The sequence below is a fragment of the Heteronotia binoei genome, chromosome 19 (genome assembly GCF_032191835.1).
Source record: "Heteronotia binoei isolate CCM8104 ecotype False Entrance Well chromosome 19, APGP_CSIRO_Hbin_v1, whole genome shotgun sequence".
Classification (NCBI taxonomy): Eukaryota; Metazoa; Chordata; class Lepidosauria; order Squamata; family Gekkonidae; genus Heteronotia; species Heteronotia binoei.
In genome coordinates, this window is record NC_083241.1 from 31,979,432 (window position 1) to 31,998,594 (window position 19,163).

The window sequence follows — 19,163 nt, forward strand, 5'->3', positions numbered from 1 at the left end:
TAAAGGAGATTGTGAGCCACTCTGAGACTCTGAGATTTGGAGTGAAGGGCGGGATATAAATCCAATATCATCATTATAACTTGGGAAAAAGGAAGGACAAGTTACAGCTTCACCGCAGCATGTGCAAAATCGGGCAGAAGCACCGCCGGAAAAAGGAGTGTGAGACAGCAGCAAGGCTAGTTGGGAATCAGCCCCATTGGGCAAAATAGTCCTGACTCAAAATATACCTGTGTTTCCTTCTGTTTGCTACTCAAGAGAAGTCAGGCTATCCCCAAGTGGACTACCACCCCTCTGCTCACCTCTTCCCACTGGTGGATGTAGCGAATGAGCCTGGAGAGCCTTAGAAGACGCAGAAGGCTGAGGATTTTGGTGAAGCGCACGATCCGCAGGGCGCGGGCCGTCTTGTAAACCTCCGAATCAATGCGGGTCTCCACGATCAGGAAAATGTAGTCTACCGGGATGGAGGAGATAAAATCCACCACGAACCAGCTCTTGAGGTACTTCATCTTGATTCTCTGCGGGTCGAGGATGATTTCCGTGTTGTCCTCCACCACGATCCCCGTGCGGAAGTTGAGGACCAGGTCGATGAGGAAGAACGTGTCCGAGACCACGTTGAAAACGATCCACGGGGTGGTGTTCTCGTCCTTGAAAAAGGTAATGCCCACGGGGATGATTATGAGGTTCCCAACCATCAGGAGCAGCATCGTCAAGTCCCAGTAAAACCTGGTCGGCAAAACAAGAGAAATGGGAAATGAGCCTGGAAAGAGCCAGCAGCATCTAATATTGTGGTTCTCAAACTTTTGAAGTGGGACTCGCTTCTATAAACTTCCTCTGCTTTCCAGGGACCAAAAGTAACTTTATATACATTCCCGCTCCTTGATGTACATCGTAAGACTCCCATATCAGTTAACACTGAACAGGTTTATATTCTCCCCCATTTTAAATATTTATAGAGATATAGCTGGGGTCTCCAGTGTGATACCCATGGGTGCCAGGGCACCAGCCGCCATCTTTCCTGGTACCCACCAAGCAGGTTGAGGAAGCAGATTGGGCTTAGGGCTGCCAAGTCCCCTCTGGTCACCTGCTGAGGCTGAGAGGTTAGGGTTGCCAGATCAATGTTGGGAAATTCTTGGAGATCTATGTCCTTTCACTTTCTGCCCATGGCCTTCCATGGTGACACGTGTCTCTGCAAGTGTCCTCCTATAGATACAATGCCCTCATACTCCCACACACATGACGCTGGACAAACCAACCACTTGTGATAGGAAAAGTTCTCTTCAGATTAGGGTTCTCTCTCTCCTTTCGACTGCAACCTGAATGTGAACTGGATCTATGTGAATAAATCTAAATTCACCTTCTTTGCAATACACTTCTTGGGAGTGTATTTACTTCTATGACTTCTATGACTAGGCAAAACTCTGCCTTATTAACCAAATATTCCAATAATAATGCCGCAGAGCAGGGGTGGCCAAACTCTGGCTCGGGAGCCACATGCGGCTCTTTCAAACATATTATGTGGCTCTTGAAGCCCCCATCACCCCACCAGAAAGGTCAGAGAAGGAATTTGTCTCTTTAAATCATTTCTTCAAGCCACTGGCCAGTAGCTTGGAGAATGCACTCAAAGTTAAAGTTGCTTTCTTTCTACCTCCCCCCTAATTTGCCTTCCTGCCTGCCTTCTTTGAGGCTCTCATTAATTCTGACATTTATTCTGTGTAGCTCTTATGTTAAGCAAGTTTGGCCACCCCTGCCATAGAGTTCATCATCTAAAGTGGCCGTTTTCTCCAAGTGAACAGATTTCCGTCACCTGGAGATCATTTGCAATCCCAGGAAATATCCAGTCATCACCTGAAGGTTGGCAACCCTAGGCTCCAACTCAGTCCCAGGGCAACCACTGTGGTCTCTCAGCCACAGTTTATACGTTAAATATGCTAGATCTGATTCACTGGTGGTCCCCAAAGAAAGACGGAAAGTGTAAGGATAAATTTACAGGAAGCTCAACGTAGATTTGTTCTTCTTACCAATAACCTATTTGGTTTGATCATTTCCCCTGAAAATCCTGAGTGCCAGGCAACAGACTTTGGAATAGTTCCATTTGCTCCAACTGTTTATCTAGCACAGTCCCTTGTTTTCTCGTATCGAGACCCTGGAGAACCGCTGCCCTCGTTATGCCGCTCTCTACAAAAAAAGAATCCTTTCATACTGAAAACTAAAGGTCAGACAGAAGGGTCCTAGAGCCAGTGTTTCGTTTTATCTGAAACCTTTTTATGCTACCTTTCAACCTGATCTGGGTCCTCAAGGCAGCACACATCGGAACATGGAAACACTTCATTATAAAGTACACTAAAAATTATAAAACAATTCAATACAAAGATATAAACCAACCACATCAGAACAAGGTAGTAAGGCTGGTAATCGTTTTATTGAGGGTAAGCCGAAGGAAACAAGACAATCTTCACCCACGAGCAGTGCCGGATTAAACCCTGTGGAGGCCCCCCCCACCCTAGGCAGTCAAAATCTTGGGGCCCCCCTGGCAAATTATCTCTGAGTCTGAGCACCCAGCCCTCCGCACACGGTCCCCACTGCAACCTGCAGGCATCTTCTTAAAAGCCCCTTTTACTAAGCTGCAGGGGAGAGGTAGAGAGAGGCAAACTTAGCAACAACGCCAGCAGCAGCCATACCAGGCAAGCTGGACAAAGAGCGGCTCAGTTGCTGGCTGTGTGTGCAGGCTGGGAGGGCTGCAAGCAGGGGGGGGGGAACCAGAGGGGGAGCTGGCCCGCTGGCCCTAAAGGCGTGGAAGCCCATAGGTCAGTGCCTACTTGACCTAATTGTTAATCTGGCTCTGCCCATGGGTGGAAAACGCCAACAGAGGGAGATGGATGGATTTTCCTGGAGGAGTTCCACAGCTGCCATGACAGAGAATACAAAGCTCTTAACCTTGTGCTGAAATGGCAACAGAATACCTGTCATGAGTCCTGACGAGGAGGAGCTGGAAGGGTTAACAGACCTGGAAGAGTTGCCAGCCAGTTCCTCAGCTGAACAAACAGCAGCTGGCCCATCAATCACTCTCCAGGCACCAGTGTCAGCTGTTGACTATCAATCTCCTCCAACCTCTCCTCCTCCCATCTCAAGAGTTCGAAGCAGGCTCCGGAAATAACTTTCAGAGCAAAGTCATGAGGCACGCCAAGGCTTCAGATCTCTCAGCCCTGAGTTCTAGCACAGTCACTGCCACCCAGGGAGCAGGCTGATTGCGACTCCCATATAGTTCCCACCCAGGACCTGGTAACCTTGTGGAAGCAACAAGTCTATTCTCTGGCTTGCATCCATGCTCCTTCCTGATCCTGACCTGCTTGATTTCCTTGACACCCTGACCTTTTGGCATTTGGACATTGACTTCTGATTCCGGTTTGTGATTCTGCATTGGTGACTTGGCTCCTGCTTGACTTCCTGGACTTTGACCTTGGATTGGCTTTGGACTCCTGCCTGCCTGCACCCTGAGAACGTGACAATACCAAAGGTGGAGATGTGGACTCTGAGGAAAGAGCAAACAGGTTCCCCCTCCCCACGACTGTTTCGACTGGTGAAAATGGTATGGGAGGGAAGCCAAAAACTCCCCCTTTTCCCTTGCAGTATTTTGGAGCTGACAGAGAGGTTCTTAAAGGTGTGACTGAGAGTCAGGTTAGGTACTCATGACTCAAATATGATTCACACATGTGTGTCACACATATGATGCAGTTAAGGTCCTGGCTATCACATACAAAGCACTTCACCGCCTTGGCCCCTCTGATCTGTGGGACCGCCTCTCTCCCTATGTTCACTACCGCAACTTCACTCAAGTGAGCGGGGGCTTTTGCAGGTGGCTAACCTGCAAATGGGCAAATCAACAACCACACATTCACGTGCTTTCTCCTTCGTGGCTCCCACCTTGTGGAACAGTTTGCCCAAGGAAGCCAGGAAAGCTCTGCAAACTGTGTGAAACGGAACTATTCAAGAGAAGAAGAAGACTGCAGATTTATACCCCACCTTTCTCTCTGAATCAGAGTCTCAGAGCGGTTTACAATCTCCTTTATCTTCTTCTCCCACAACAGACACCCTGTGAGGTGGGTGGGACTGAAAGAGCTCTCACAGCAGCTGCTGTTTCAAGGACAACTCCAACGAGAGGTATGGCTAACCCAAGGCCATTTCAGCAGGTGCAAGTGGAGAAGTGGGGAATCAAACCCGGTTCTCCCAGATAAGAGTCCGCACACTTAACCACTACACCAAACTGGCTCTCTATGGAAAGCTTTTCTATGCAGAAAACAAGAGTGCACTGTGGTGGTGATGGAGGGGGAAACTGCCATCAAGTCACAGCTGACTTACGGAGTTTTCAAGGCAAGAGATGTTCAGAGGTGGTTTGCCATTGCCTGCCTCCACATCACGACCCTGGACTTCCTTGGAGGTCTCCCATCCAAGCACTGACCAGGGCCAACCCTGCTTAGCTTCTAAAATGTGATGAGATCAGATTAGCCTGGGCATATACAGGCCAGGGGTATCTTGATGGTGGAAAGTGCTGTCAAGTCACAGCTGACTTATGGTGAAACTGCAGGCGTTTTCAGTGCAAGAGATGAACAGAGGTGGTTTGCCGTTGCCTGCTGCTGCACCATAACCTTGGACTTCCTTGGTGGTCTCCCATCCAAACACTAATCAAGGCCAACCCTGATTAGCTTCTGAGATCTGAAGAGACTGTGCTAGCCTGGGCTACCCAGGTCAGGGCTGTACAAAATGGTTTCACAAACTTGTCTGGGCAAATGTCTGAGACTGAGGACTGGGGCTTTTTTCCTGCCGGAGCACACAGGAGCAGAGCTCCGCCTGGGCAGGCCAGGGCTCTGGCTGGCCCAACCCGCCATGCAGCAGCCACATGCTCCCTGCCCAGGCAGTGTGACCTAATATGCAAACGAGTTCCTGTTGGGCTTCTTCTACAAAAAAGGCACTGCTGAGGACTATACCACTATGCATAGTTACTGTAAGCAGAATCCTATTTCTGTAACTTTTGCACTGCTTCCTGTGTCCCGTGAATGCTATTCTTCTGTTTCTTTCTAGTGGTTCCAGACTTCTAAAATCCTAATGCACTGGTTACCAAGTGTCCCATTTTAGCGATTATACTGACTCACTATCAATATTCCCTTTAAGCTGCAAAGTCTTGTGAGCCAAAATGTGAGCTGCTGGCATTAAAGTTGTGAGCTGCTGCATAAATCAGTGTGCTCTGGGGCCATCCTTCCTGAGCTAAAACAAAAATGTGTGAGCTGGAGGCTAAAAATCTGTGAACTAGCTCACGCTAACTCAGCTTAGAGGGAACGCTGCTCACCATGTCTAATTGCCTTTGGGCCCCTTACAGGCCTCTTAGTATAGGGCCTACTGAAAGCTCCAGGAAGATTGGCCACATCAGGGAGGTGTGGCCTAATATGTAAAGGAGTTCCTGCTACAAAAAAGGCCCTGCCTAAGCAAAAAACAGATGGTAAATAAATAGAAATAAAAAAACTTTGACCCTGAAAAAGGCATTTCCTGGACCAGTGTGCGCCACGAAAAGTGATGCCACTACTGAAGGGATCCAGACAAGGGTTTCCAAAGCAGAGTTCAAAGCACGGGCAGGCTCACTGGATGGGGAGCAGATCCTTCAGACATCATGGTCCCAAGCTAGTCAGTTATGATTGCAAAGGTCAAAAACCAGACCTTTGAATCGTGCCTGGAAACCTAATATCAGCCAGCGTTGAGTTGTTCATGCCAGTACGATAAGATTCAAATTGCCGCACTCCACTTAGCAGCATAGTTCAGATTTAAGTGCTCGTATGTAAAACGGCATTTATGTAAGCAGAGGAATACATAGCTGTGAAAGATCCACGACAAGAGAAGATGCTCCAAAACCTGATTGTTATACAAAAACCCTGATGGGTCAGACCGATGGTCCACTTAGACCTGCATCCAGTTTCCAAGCAGTTTCCAAGAAGGCCCACAAAAAGAGGTATGAGGACCAAAAACTCCTTCCTGCTGTTGCCCTAGGGTTGCCAGCTATGGGTTGGGAAATAGTTAGGGATTTTGGGGGTGGAGCCTGGGGAGGGCAAAGTTTGGGGAGGGAAGGGACCTCAGTAGAGTACAATACCATAGAGCCAACCTTCCAAAGCAGCCATTTTATCCAAGGGAACTAATAACTGTCTAGAGATCAGCTGTAACATTAGGAAAGCTCCAGGCCCCATCTGGAGGTTGGCAATCCAACGTCGCTCCCAAAAACTGGCATTCTTGCATATACTGTCATTGAACATTGAGCTATCATGGCTAATAGACAGAGACACCACGAATTCATCTTATAAACTCACTGTGCACAGAAGTTCAATCCTATATAAAAGTCCAGATATTTCACAGGTTTATCTGACATCAATATTACTATATTTTGAAATATTAAGTTTCAGCCTCTAAAAATCACATCAGTTTCCCCCTCCAATTAATCTTACACCAAGGTAGCTTACTATATCGATCTGCACTGGGCAGAACTTCTGGGAATTAAATTTCTTGTATGTTGAACGCGTTGTCAAATGGATGTTGAGTTACCATTTAGCTCCCTGGCTTAATTTCCCAAGAAGAGCGTGTCAGATCAATGGGAATTAGTTTAAATCATTAGTTATTGGGGAAGTCTATGATATACCCACAACATCATTACTGGTGATACCCACTCAATTATTTCTCTTAATAATGTCAGGGCAAGATTTGTGTAGAGAGACCAGAAGTCAACACAAAAAGGCAGAAGATTCACACATAAAAGACACAAATCAAAAGAAATATCTAAAGTTGTGTGCGAAGTTCTCACTGCTGAATGTGCCATGTCCACTCACTGGAATGACTGATGGAAACAGACCTGTCTGTCCATCTCTAAAGTCAGGGCTTTTTTTGGTAGCAGAAACTCCTTTGCATATTAGGTCACACACCCCTGATGTAGCCAATCCCCCAAGAGCTTACAGGTCTCTTCTTACAGGGCCTACTGTAAACTCTTGGAGGATTGGCTACATCAGTGGGGTGTGGTCTAATATGCAAAGGAGCTCCTGCTACAAAAAAAGCCCTGTGTAAAGCTATTATTCAATACAGATTTAGATACTTATCTCATTGCATATTTATTTACAGAACAGGCTTTGACTGATTCGATCTGAAGCTACAAGATGCAAATTTTTATTCTATTTACTTCATTATTCAAAGCAGTTTACATACTTCTCTCCTCCATTCTATCCTGAAAACACCCTGTGAGGTAAGTAAGGCTGAGAGTGTGTGACTAGCCCAACGTCACCTAGCAATCATCTGGCAGAGTGGGGATTTGAACCCAGTTCTTAATCCAACATTCTAACCACTATACCACACAAAGCTAGGTTTGTGCAACTGGGGGTGGGAGCAGCAGCTGATCTCAGAGGCCCATGTTTCGTGCCTCTCATTGCACCCCACCCCAAATAAGCCAACATTCATACAAACAGCCTTAGGGAACAGGGCACCAACAGACGGGCCATTCAACCAAACACTCCTGAAATACTGTATCGAAGAGTGGAATAAAACATGTACAAAAATACATATTTTATTCAAATAGTCTGGGTGACCTGCCAGAAAAATTGTACAGAAGAGCAAAATGCCAGGAGGAATGATGTGTAAATAATCAGGGTAACGATGGTAAAACAGAGCGGAGAGGATTTTATTCATCATTAGGAATATCCTGGTGGTGGTGAGCATCTATTCAAAACCAAGCACAGCTTGTGCTGACCTGGATAGCCCAGGCAACCCTGATCTTGTCAGATCTGGGAAGCTAAGCAGGGGTGACTCTGGTAAGCACTTGGATGCGAGACAGCCTTGGAATACCAGCAGTCGGGAGATGGGGGGAAGGCTTTATTCAGCCACCTCCCTGAATATCCTCCATGCCTGCAGTAGGAGTCGTCAGCAGAGGTTGTACTGACTTTCAGGTGCACACACTCACACAGACACACACAAGCACATTAAAAAATAAAATAAAATAAAAAAGAACCTCAAGCACAGCTTATTGTTGCTACATGTATGCTATGGGGTGTCCGTAGTGCCCCCTGACATCTTTTTTGGCATCCACTATTTTTAGAAAGGGGCCAGGTGGGGCTCCTACCCAGCAGAGCTTCTGATTGGCTATTAAAGATTAAAATAGCATTGTTTCAGTGGCAGTTGCCACCGTATTGTTGGCTTTATTCTCTCTCATCCCACTTTTCCAGTGTATTTTTAAATTACCCATCTTCTCCCCTGCACTTAGGCTTCGTCTCTTTATGTGGCTCTACCTCCTATGGCAGCCATTTTGTGACGTTCCACCTCTTTCAGTGGCCATTTTGTGGATGCACCCACCACCCTGTGTCCAAATTCCAAAGGCACCCAGAGGCTCAAAAAGGCAGGGGAGTGGGGACCCCTCTGCTAGGAAAAATGGAAGGCAGCAAGAAAAGAGGAAGACAGGAGATGGATTAACCTATTCTTGAGGTCATTCATTCACAGGGACACCATGTCAGAAGCAAGACGCCACACATGAAGATGCCAAATTGGCTAAAATTAATGACATCAGCTCTTTGAGAATTCGAACTCACCACTCTGGAATGAATCAACTAGGGAGGGAGGAAGGAAGGAAGGAGGGTTGAGCAGGTTGTAGATCTGTGTCACCGGATAATATGCCTTGCCAAGCCCCAGTTCTTTGGCAGTGGCGCCTTCCTTCCCTAGCACAGCCGTTGGAACACCACCAAAATGCCTTTCAGAAAAGATATGATTTAAAAGCGGTCCAAAAATCTCTGTGCCCCCATTGTTACAGATCCAGTTTGTTCTTCGTTCTTCTGATTCTCTTTTCAGAGGCTTTGGGCATCGGAGCTACTGGTGGGATGGAACAAAGGTCAACGGAGAGGAATGTACTTGAGGGTTCTTGATCAAAAATGATAAAGATTCTTCACAAGAAATGTGTAGTTCTTAAAATAGTTCATGCATTGAAAAAAATCTACAGGGAAATATTTTAGGGGGAACTTTTTAAAAAGGTGGTTTTTTAAAAAAAAATGATTCTCTTTATTGGACAAATAAAAGCTGCTTGTGGCACTGATAACTCGAAGATACAGAAACATTCATTAACTGGCAAATGCTCATTAAAGGCAGAGGTGCCTGAGTCAAGAATCTCATCCTCTACTTCAACCCACTTCCTTAACAGCCTGAGGTTTCTTTCTCAGCTGTGACCATTGACTGGAATGATGCTTAACAGTGCTACAGATACCAAAGGCCAAAATGGATACACCCATCTTTCTGGGGCAGCTCTTTTCACATCCAAAACAGGGGACAGTCTACTTTTACAAATGCACCAGAATAGGGTAGCTGAATCTCCCCCTATCTTCTTGAGTCTTCTATGCTTCACGCAATTTCTCCCCAGGGCCCCGACCAGCGGTGGCCAAACTGTGGCTTGGAAGCCACATATGGCTCTTGCACACATATAATGTGGCTCTCAAAAGCCCACACTGTCCTGCCAGAGAGAGGCATTTCTCTCCTTAAATCACTTCTCCAAACCAAGCCAGCCAGCGGTTTGGATAATGCATTTAAAGTTGCTTTCTTTCCACCTCTCTATCCCTCCTCCCCATCTATTTGCCTACCCTCCTTCCTTCCTTCCTTCCAACATCTGATGTTTATTCTATGTGGCTCTTACACTAAGCAAGCTTGGCCATCCCTGCCCCAGACCATCTTTTGAGAGCCGAAGTGAGTCGAGCAACAAAGCCTTAAAAGAGCACAGGTTAAGGAAGCCAGAGAGGGGGAAACACAAGCATAGCAAGAGCAACACTTAGTGATACCCTTGAACAATGAACTCTACAGCATACCCACCAACACGGCCAGCCCCACCCATAATGCAGATTGGCAGGCAGAGACTGATGGATTCCCCCAAATCAAACCAGTAAGCAAGGGGCATGGGTTACTTGTGATGTTCTCTGCGCAAGTTCACGCACTCTGCCCCCATAAGATGTGGCATCTGAAACATGGGCTTGTTGACAGATCTTACAACCACCAGGATGCTAGAGTGTGGTCCATGTGGAAGAAGATACTCCCTGAGATAAAGCTAGGTCTAGACTGCTAACTTAGGGCTATAATGTATTATACTGCATTGGATTTTATTGTGCTACAAATCCATATAGTTTGCCCAAAACCCAGAGCGTTGCTGCCCGATGTCAGCAATACAATGATGTCACTTCTGCATGATGACTTCTGCATGATGTCCCTGTTTGGGGGTGGGGTTTCTGCGCCAGCCAGCTGGGGGGGGGCAGTGGAGTCCCCCAGAACAGAGGAACCCCTGGCTGGACCAGGGGTCTGGCAACCCTAGATACGACAAACAATTTTTCAAATTATTGAAAGTTTTGGAAGAGGGCTGCTGCGCAGCATTGATGACTGGACACTGGGTGACAGGAATCCCAAGGTCTTAGCACTGCAGAGAACAAACCGCACAGTTCTTTAGATCCAAGCCAGACTCCCTACTCAGGATCCAAAAGATTCTCCTTCCACTGTGAACAGAAGAAGCAGCAGCCTGCAGATTTATACCTCGCCCTTCTCTCTGAATCAGAGACTCAGAGCAGCTTACCATCTCCTATATCTTCTCCCCCCACAACAGACACCCTGTGAGGTGGGTGGGGCTGACAGGGCTCTCACAGCAGCTGCCCTTTCAAGGACAGTTTTGCGAGCACTATGGCTGACCCAAGGCCATTCCAGCAGGTGCAAGTGGAAGAGTGGGGAATCAAACCCAGTTCTCCCAGATAAGAATCCGCTCCCTTCACCACTACACCAAATTGGCTCTCAGACAGACAGACCCTTTCCCTCCCATTGAAGGAATCTTCCTGCAGTTTCTTAACCCATGAAACTGCCCCCCATGGGGGGGGGGGCAGGCACAGTCATCTAAGAACTTTGTGGATCTGTCTGCTGAGAAAACAGTATTATTTAGACAGTTTTTATCCCACCATTCCACTCTAAAAGAGATCTGAAGGCGCCTCATGACAACAATGCCCTACAACAGGGGTCCCCAACACAGGGCCTATGTACACCATGGCACCTGCGGCCATATTTTCAGGTGCATGCCAAGTGTTTTTTGGAAGTGGGTGAGGCGAGGTAGAACTCCGAGAGCCACACAATATGTGTCTCCCAAGCTGCAGTTTGGCCAGTCCTGAGCTATGGCAATCGTTTTGTGGCTGGTTCTGCCTCCTGCGGCAGACATTTTGGGGCCACCATTTTGTGGGTATGCCCACCATGTCGTGATAGAATTCCAAAGGTTCCTGCATACTTCAAAAGATTGGAGACCCCTGTCCTTAAGATCAGCCTCAGGAACCTTTGTAGGAATACATGCATGTGAGCACTTAAAACACTAAACCCATACTTAGGGTTGCTGGCTCCTGGTTCGGAAACACCTGGAGATTTTGGGACTAGAGCCTGTGGAGGGCAGGGTTTGAGGAGGGGTGGGACTCCAGTGGGGTATAATGCCCAAGAGTCCACTTTCCAAAGCAGTCAGGGGAACGAATCTCTGTTGCCTGGAGATAGGGTTGCCAAGTCCAATTCAAGAAATATCTGGGTCTTTGTGGGTGGAGCCAGGAGACTTTGGGGGCGGAGTCAGTAGACATTGGAGATGGAGCCAGGACCATGGTTGTGACAAGCATAACTGAACTCCAAAGGGAATTCTGGCCATCACATTTAAAGGGACCACACACCTTTTAAATGCCTTCCCTCCATTGGAAATAATGAAGGATAGGGTCACCTTATTCTGGAGTACACAGAAACTGACATCCTGGTCCAATCATTTTGAAACATGGAGGATGTTTTGCGGAGAGGTGCCAAATGCTATGCTAAAAATTTGGTGCCTCTACTTCAAAAAATAGCCCCCTCCACACCCCCAGATCAATTCTCCATTATGATCTGTGGGAATTGGTCTCCATAGGGAATAATGGAGTGCTCAGCAGACATTTCCCTCCTCCCCCCGCTTTCTGATGACCCTGAAGTGGGGGGAGGGCCTCCAAACCAAGGGATCCCCTGTCCCCACCTGGGGATTGGCAGCCCTACCAGAAGATCAGTTGTAATAGTAGGAGATTGCCAGCTACAGCCAGAAGGTTGCCAAAAACTCAGAGAGGTCACTGAATTTGCAACCAAATCAAACCTCAAAAAAGTTAACTGTGACCAAAAATTACTATGAATGAAATATAGCCATATAGAACAGGCATACAATGAAATCATATACAAAAGTCCATTCCAATAATCATTTCTGAAAAAGTTCATTCAAAGTCCATTCTCAAACCTGCCCCCAAACAATCCAAGTGTGTTAAGAAAAACAAAAATCCACACCTCTTCCTGATGTGCACTGGAAGCTTAGCAGACACAATTTTATTAGAAGCTCAATTTACGGTTTGGAAACAGGACGTTCCCATTCCTGTCAAGATGGGAGATGTCACAGAAATAATGAAAAGGTTGTGGGGTTTTTTGCAAGCCGTTCCATTAAAGCTCTGCCCTAAACTGTTTCCTGCCCAATAGAACTTTCTCTTTGGCAGAAGAAGAGGGTTCTCAAATCTATATTTATCAGTAGACGCTCCCCCACCCACAAAAAAAGTACAATTTCATTATCGTTCTAACTGCACACAGACACAAGCGTAAGGACTCCCTAGAGGTATGCGCTCAGCATGCTAGATCAGAAAACACCACTGCCCTAAATACAAAATGTGAAAGCCGTGACTGTTCCAAAGCCTTAAAAAACAATAATGTTTCTGCTCCCCTCATTTTCACATGGGCAGTAACGATGAGGTATTTCTTTGATTTTTTTAAAAAAATGTGTGTTGTTTTCACCAGTTTTGTCTTACCTCATATTCACTTCATCTCCTAATGGTTTTTATATGCCATTTTATGCAGTTTTTACATCATATGTCAAAGTTCCTAATCTCATTGAGCCTATGGGAACATGTGGAATTTTGAGAACAAGGAATGAGCACCAAAATAGTTGCCTTGGGGGATAAGGCCCATCACAAAATGGCTGCCGTGGGGCAACTGAGCCAATGACAAAATGATTGGCTTGGGGACAGGGCTAATCACAAAATGGCTGCCATGAGGCAGGCCAGGCCCAATCACAAAATGGCTGCTTTGAGGAACAGGTCTGTCACAAAATGGCTGCCATGAGGCAAATGAGCCACTTGCAAAAAGGCTGCCTTGAGAACAGGGCTAAACACAAAATGGCTGCCATGAGGGACAGGTCCAATCTCAAAAATGGTTGCCACAAGGACAGCCCCTATCACGAACCTGGCTACTGTGGAGAACAGGTCCAATCGCACAATGGCTGCTATGATGTGGGACAGGCCCAATCACAAAATGGCTGCCACAAGGGACAGGGCCAATTACACCATCTGAGCAGGCTGCAAGCCACTCATCCTCCTACAATGCAGATGGGTGTTTCCCAATGGATGCTCCCCCCACAGAAAGGCTATATATGCCCTCCTGGGTTCTTCTGAAGATGCTCCTTTTCTAGTGAGTGAGAGAGGACAACCAGGGATTGGCTCTTTGCTTTCAGGAAGAATGGGAGGAATCCAGGCAAGGAATGAGAAACTGCTGCAAAAATAGTCTGGTGTGTGTGTGTGTGTGAGAGAGAGAGAGGGGGACAGGAAGAAAAGAGATTGAAATGGAGAAATCAAACACAGCAGCTGGTTCAAAAGCTGGTCTCATCAACTGTCAGCCTCGACTGGAAAGACAGCAAAAAAGATTCAGCTAGAGCCGTATTTTATCTTTAGTGCTGAGCTGAACTTTGTGGGACTTGGGCATTTCATGGAACATTTTTCATCCCCTTCTTTCATGCCTACTCCCACTCCCAACCACCTCAGTGACTCTGATTCAGATAGAGATGCCAAGGTGGGGCATCTCCTGCTTTTACAACTGGTCTTCAGCTGACAGAGATCAGCTCCCCTGGAGGAAATGGCTGCTTTGAAGGGTGGGCTCTGCAGTACTGTACCCTGTTGAGGCTTCTCCCTCCCCAAACCCCGCCCTCTCCCAGATCCACCCCTCAGCTCTCCAGGTATTTTCCAACACAGGCCTGACAACCCTAGTGGGGCCTGAAGATCTCCTGGAGTTACAATGGATGTCCAGACAACAGAAATTACTTCCCCTGGGAAAAACAGCTGGCTTGGAGGGTAGAGTCTATGGCATTGCACCCCACTGAGGTCCCTCTCCTCCCCAGCCTTCGCCTCAGTTTCTTCTTCCTCTCTCATGAAGCTGAAGATTGTAAGAATAATGGCCGCAGAGTGGTCGTGGGAAGGAAATACACAGAAGGCCAATGCAGAGCTGGTGTCGGAAGGGTTGCCATTTGCCAGGTCCGACTCAGGAAATATCTGAGGATTATGGGGATGGAGCTAGGAGATTTGGGGGGCAGAGCCAGGACCAAGGTTGTGACAAGCACGACTGAACTCCGAAGGGAGTTCTGGCCATCACTTTTAAAGGGACCGCGCTCCCTTTAAACGCCTTCCCATCACTGGAAATAACAGAGGATGGGGGCATCTTTTGAGGCTCACAAAATTGGACCCCTGGGTCCCAATTAGGGGTGGGGTGTTATTGAGGAGAGGCATCAGATGCTAAGCTGCAAATTTGGTGCCTCTACCTCAGGAAAACACCACCATTCCGAGCCTCAGATACCCACAGATTGATTTACCATTATACCCGATGGGGAACCAATCTCCATAAGGTATAATGGAGTGCTCAGTGGACAATCCCACCCCCTGCTTTTTAATAACCCTGAAGTGGGGGGAGGGCCTTCAGATCAGGGAATCCACTGCTCCGAACTGAGGATTGGCGAATGGCGACCCTAGGTATCAGGGACTAGCATAGGGTTGCCAATCCCCAGTTGGGAGCAGGGGATCCTTCAGCCTGGAGGCCCTCCCCCCACTTCAGGAAGCGGGGAGGGGGGTTTGAATGTCCACTGGGCACTCCATTATACCCTATGGAGACTGGTCCCCATATGATATGATGGAGAATCAATCTGTGGGTATCTGGGAGGGGTGGGGTTTTTTTTAGGTAGAGGCACCAAATTTTCAGCTTAGCACCCGGTGCCTTTCCTCAACCCCCTCCTCCAAGTTTCGAAAAGATTGGACCAGGGGGTCCAATTCTATGAGCCCCCAAAGAAGGTGCCCCATGGTCCATTATTTCCAAAGGAGGGAAGGAATTTAAAAGGAACATGGTCCCTAAGTGTGGCAGCCAGAGCTCCCTTTGGAGTTCAACTGTGCTTGTCACAACTTTGCTCTTGGCTCTACCCCCAAAGTCCCCATATATTTCCTAAGCCGGACTTGGCAACCCCAAAATAATGGCTACAGAGTGGAGTGTGGGGGGATGCACAGAAGGCTGATGCAGGAACTGGCATAGCTAGACAGCTGCCAGTCTGAGTGATGACCACACAGACCAAAAGAAAAGGGGCTGGCTTGACGGGTGCACATATTGTCTGCTGCCTCCATCACATGTGTATGCTTGTACAGACAAGCAAACATGGATAGATATGCTTGTACATGAGTCTCCCCCGCAGTCATTTTGTTCATTGCTATGTAATTCCCCCTCCCCCAATCCAGTCCCTCTTACAAAGACCTCCCCGCCCCCCCCACATTGAAGCCCTACAGAAAATATCCTCCCTTTCTTAGCTTTACTTCAGTTGCTGAAACTTCAATAAGTGCTTAAAAAATAAGAAGCCGCCGCCAAGGGCAGAGCTCTTTACTTCTCAGCTCATCGTATTACATCGATGGCTTTATTCTTCATCTCCATGCCTAACCCTAGAGCCATTTGACAGGCCCTGATAAAAACCGATACAATGCAGCTCCGAGCAAACATTCATGTACGAATACGACATTGTAAGGGACCAGGCTGCCTCTGTAGTTTGAACCTTTGCTTTCATGTCTACGAAAAAGCCTTGGCTTTTTTTTTTCTTGGTTTGTTTTTGCATTTTCTGTCTATTGATCCAGATTTCGACCTGTTTCTGCCGCCTCCAACATTCACTTGCAGAGCTGTTTCAAGCAGCCCCCTTTCAAGGAAAACTCACTGCTGTGTAAAGTTCTATTCAATGCACACGTTAAAATGCCAAAGTTGGGCATTTCTGAGTTTGGGAACACAAAGCAACAAAGTGAAAACATTCCGGGGGGGGGGGGGGAATAATGGTGCCTCTGCAATGGAACCAAAAATGCCATAAATTCAGTTCTTGCACTGAGATTCTGATGTGGTGATAATGGGAGTGCAGTATTGCCCCCGCTGTTATCAGCCTGCTGGATCAGAGCAATAGCTTGTTTCCCACAGTGGCCAACTCCCGCTTGGGATAGTGATCCTGAGGGGCGGGGGGGGCGGGTGGAGCCTGGGGAGGGCAAGGCTTAAGAAGCCATACCAATCCCTCCAGAGCAGCCATTTTCTCCAAGCGACCTGATCTCTTTCGTCTAGAGCAGGGGTGTCAAACATGCAGTTCAGGGGCCAACTCAGGCTCCCGGAGGGCTCCTATCAGTCTCCCGGGCAACTAGCTGTCATCTGCTTCCTTCTCCCTATACCTTGCTTCCTTCTGCATAATAGCTTGCTTTGCAAGGCTTGCTCGATTGCACTGGTGCTACATTTTCTCAATTGGCTGAGGCGCCTCCCTTGGGGAGGAAGGGGAGAGGAATAGCTTGCTTTGCCAGGCTCTCTCAATTGCAGAGCAGAGCTACTGAGCCAAGCCTCTCTTCCTTCTATTGGCTGAGGCTCCTCTCCCTCCTGGTCCCCTAGGGAAAGAAGCAAAGAGCCAGAGCTTCCTTTGCCCAGTTCCCTGGATCCCATGGGAGAAATACAAAGAAAGCATCTTTAAGACCAATGAGAGTGCTAACATTTTAAGCATGTTTTAAGTTTCTTAAAAATATATATTTGTGTTTGTGTTTTTTATAAAATTTATTTCTCTGCTATCTAATCTTATATAGGTACACACATGGCCCGGCCTGACATGGCTTGGCCCAACCTGACATGGCCCGGCTCAACAAGGTCTCATTTATGTCAGATCCAGCCCACATAACAAATGAGTTCGACACCCCTGGTCCAGAGATCAGCTGTAATGCCATGAGATCTCCAGCCCCCACCTGGAGACTATGACAACCAAAAAGAGTAGCATGAAAAAGTTTAGCAGGAGAGAAAAGCCACACAGTAATTCACATTAAATCAACCTCAAATTCTTGGAAATACAATTTCTTAGAAATACAATTTTTATATGGCAAATATTCATACAAAATACAGTGTATTACAAAGTGCAAAAGAGACCTACTCCCAAATCAACCATTCATATACTAATATCTGACAGTCTGTTCCTTGAAGTTGGAATCGGGAAGTAGTATGAAGTGCCATGAAATTAGAGTCCAGAGCTCCAACTCTTCTTTGTTAGCCAATATCAAGATGGAATGCAGCAAGGCAACAGAACGCAACAGGGATGTGCTAAATGCCCTGTTTCACGCGAGGCTTCAACGAGCTGCATAGATAAAAGTTAAAAATCACTAATACATAAACATGACCAGTTCGACATGTCAAGACAACGGCAAAAGGAAATTGATCATAATGCACTTATAACCAACAGGTATTGAGAATTTCTTAAAGTCACAGACATACAGTGGCATACTTAATACATAGTAAACTACAACAAATTTACATAGTAAACTACAACAAATTTACAGTAAACTACAATTCATTTACAAAAAACATGACAAGTCCAAGTCATTGTTAAGACCATTAGTCATCAGAGAAACTATGTATTAAGTATGCCACTGTAAACTCTATGTCTGTGACTTTAAGAAATTCTTAACACCTGTTGGTTATAAGTGCATTATGGTCAATTTCCTTTTGCCGCCGTCTTTCTGCCGCATTGTAGGCGCGTTGGTCTCCAATATGAATTGTTTTAGCCATTTTCAAAGGTATTTATATGAACAATGTTTTGTATTATCTGAACTGGTCATGTTTATGTATTAGTGATTTTTAACTTTTATCTTTGCAGCTCGTTGAAGCCTCGTGTGAAACAGGGCATTTAACGCATCCCTGTTGCGTTCTATTGCCTTGCTGCATTTTAAGGAACAGACTGTAGGATATTAATATATGAATGGTTGATTCGGGAGTAGGTCTCTTTTGCACTTTGTAATACACTGTATTTTCTATGAATATCTGCCATATAAAATTGTATTTCTAAGAAATTGAATTTCCAAGAATTTGAGGTTGATTTAACGTGAATGCCTGTGTGGCTTTTCTCTCCTGCCCCACCTGGAGACTGGCTACCCTACAAGATGCCCAGAAAGCCAATGGCAGGGACATAAGAGACCCAAGCTTTCCCATTTTGTTGCCCCTTGTAATGAGTATTCAAAGATACACTGGATGATAATTTAGCTGTCATAGCTAATAGCCAGGGCTTTTTTTGAGCAGGAACACACGGTTCCTGCTGGCTTGGTGTCAGAGTGTGTGGCCTAATAAGCAAATAAGTCCCTGTTGGGCTTTTTCTACAAAAAAAAGCCCCGAATGGAAAATGGTGCTATCAGGAGGTGTGGCCTAAAATGCAAATTAGTTCCTGCTAATAGTCAATGATAAGTCTACCTTTCATGCATTGGTTTTGCCCTCTTCTGAAGTCATCTAAGCTAGTGACCATCATTGCACATTATTATGAGTGAGTTCTGTAAATTCACTGCTAGGTTTGCCAACCTCCAGGTGGGCCCTGGAGATCTCTTGGAATTACAATTGATCTTCAGGCAACAGAGATCAATTCCCATTGGAAAAAATGGCTGCTTTGGAAGGTGGTCCCTATTTCATTACACCTAAGGTTGCCAGGTCGGTATTGGAAAATGCCTGGAGACTTTGAGGGTGGATCCGGGAGAGGGTGGGGCTTGGGTAGGGGAGGGGGCTCAGCAGAGTACAATGCCAACAGAGTCCACCCTTCAAAGCAGTCATTTTCTCCAGGGGAGCTGATCTCTGCTGCCAGCTGGAGATCAGTTGTAAAAGCAGGAGATCTCCAGATCCCACCTGGAGGCTGGTAACCCCAATTACATCCCAATGAGGACCCACCCTACCTTCCCCCAGAGACCACCCCCAAATCCCCAGGAATTCCCTAGCTTGGAGTTGGCAACCTTACTCATTTACGAATAATTTGAAGGAGACTACTGTTG

The 19,163-nt window shown here is 46.7% G+C and overlaps 1 protein-coding gene across 1 annotated transcript in view; it reads right to left on the reverse strand.

Moving 5' to 3' along the window:
- The window catches only part of HCN4 (hyperpolarization activated cyclic nucleotide gated potassium channel 4), a 167,652-nt gene that overhangs the window by 98,780 nt on the left and 49,709 nt on the right, over positions 1-19,163 (reverse strand). Inside the window, exon 2 of the mRNA XM_060260229.1 lies at positions 300-723. Within this exon, the coding sequence (XP_060116212.1) occupies positions 300-723 (424 nt within the window). The remainder of the gene's footprint in view (positions 1-299; positions 724-19,163) is intronic.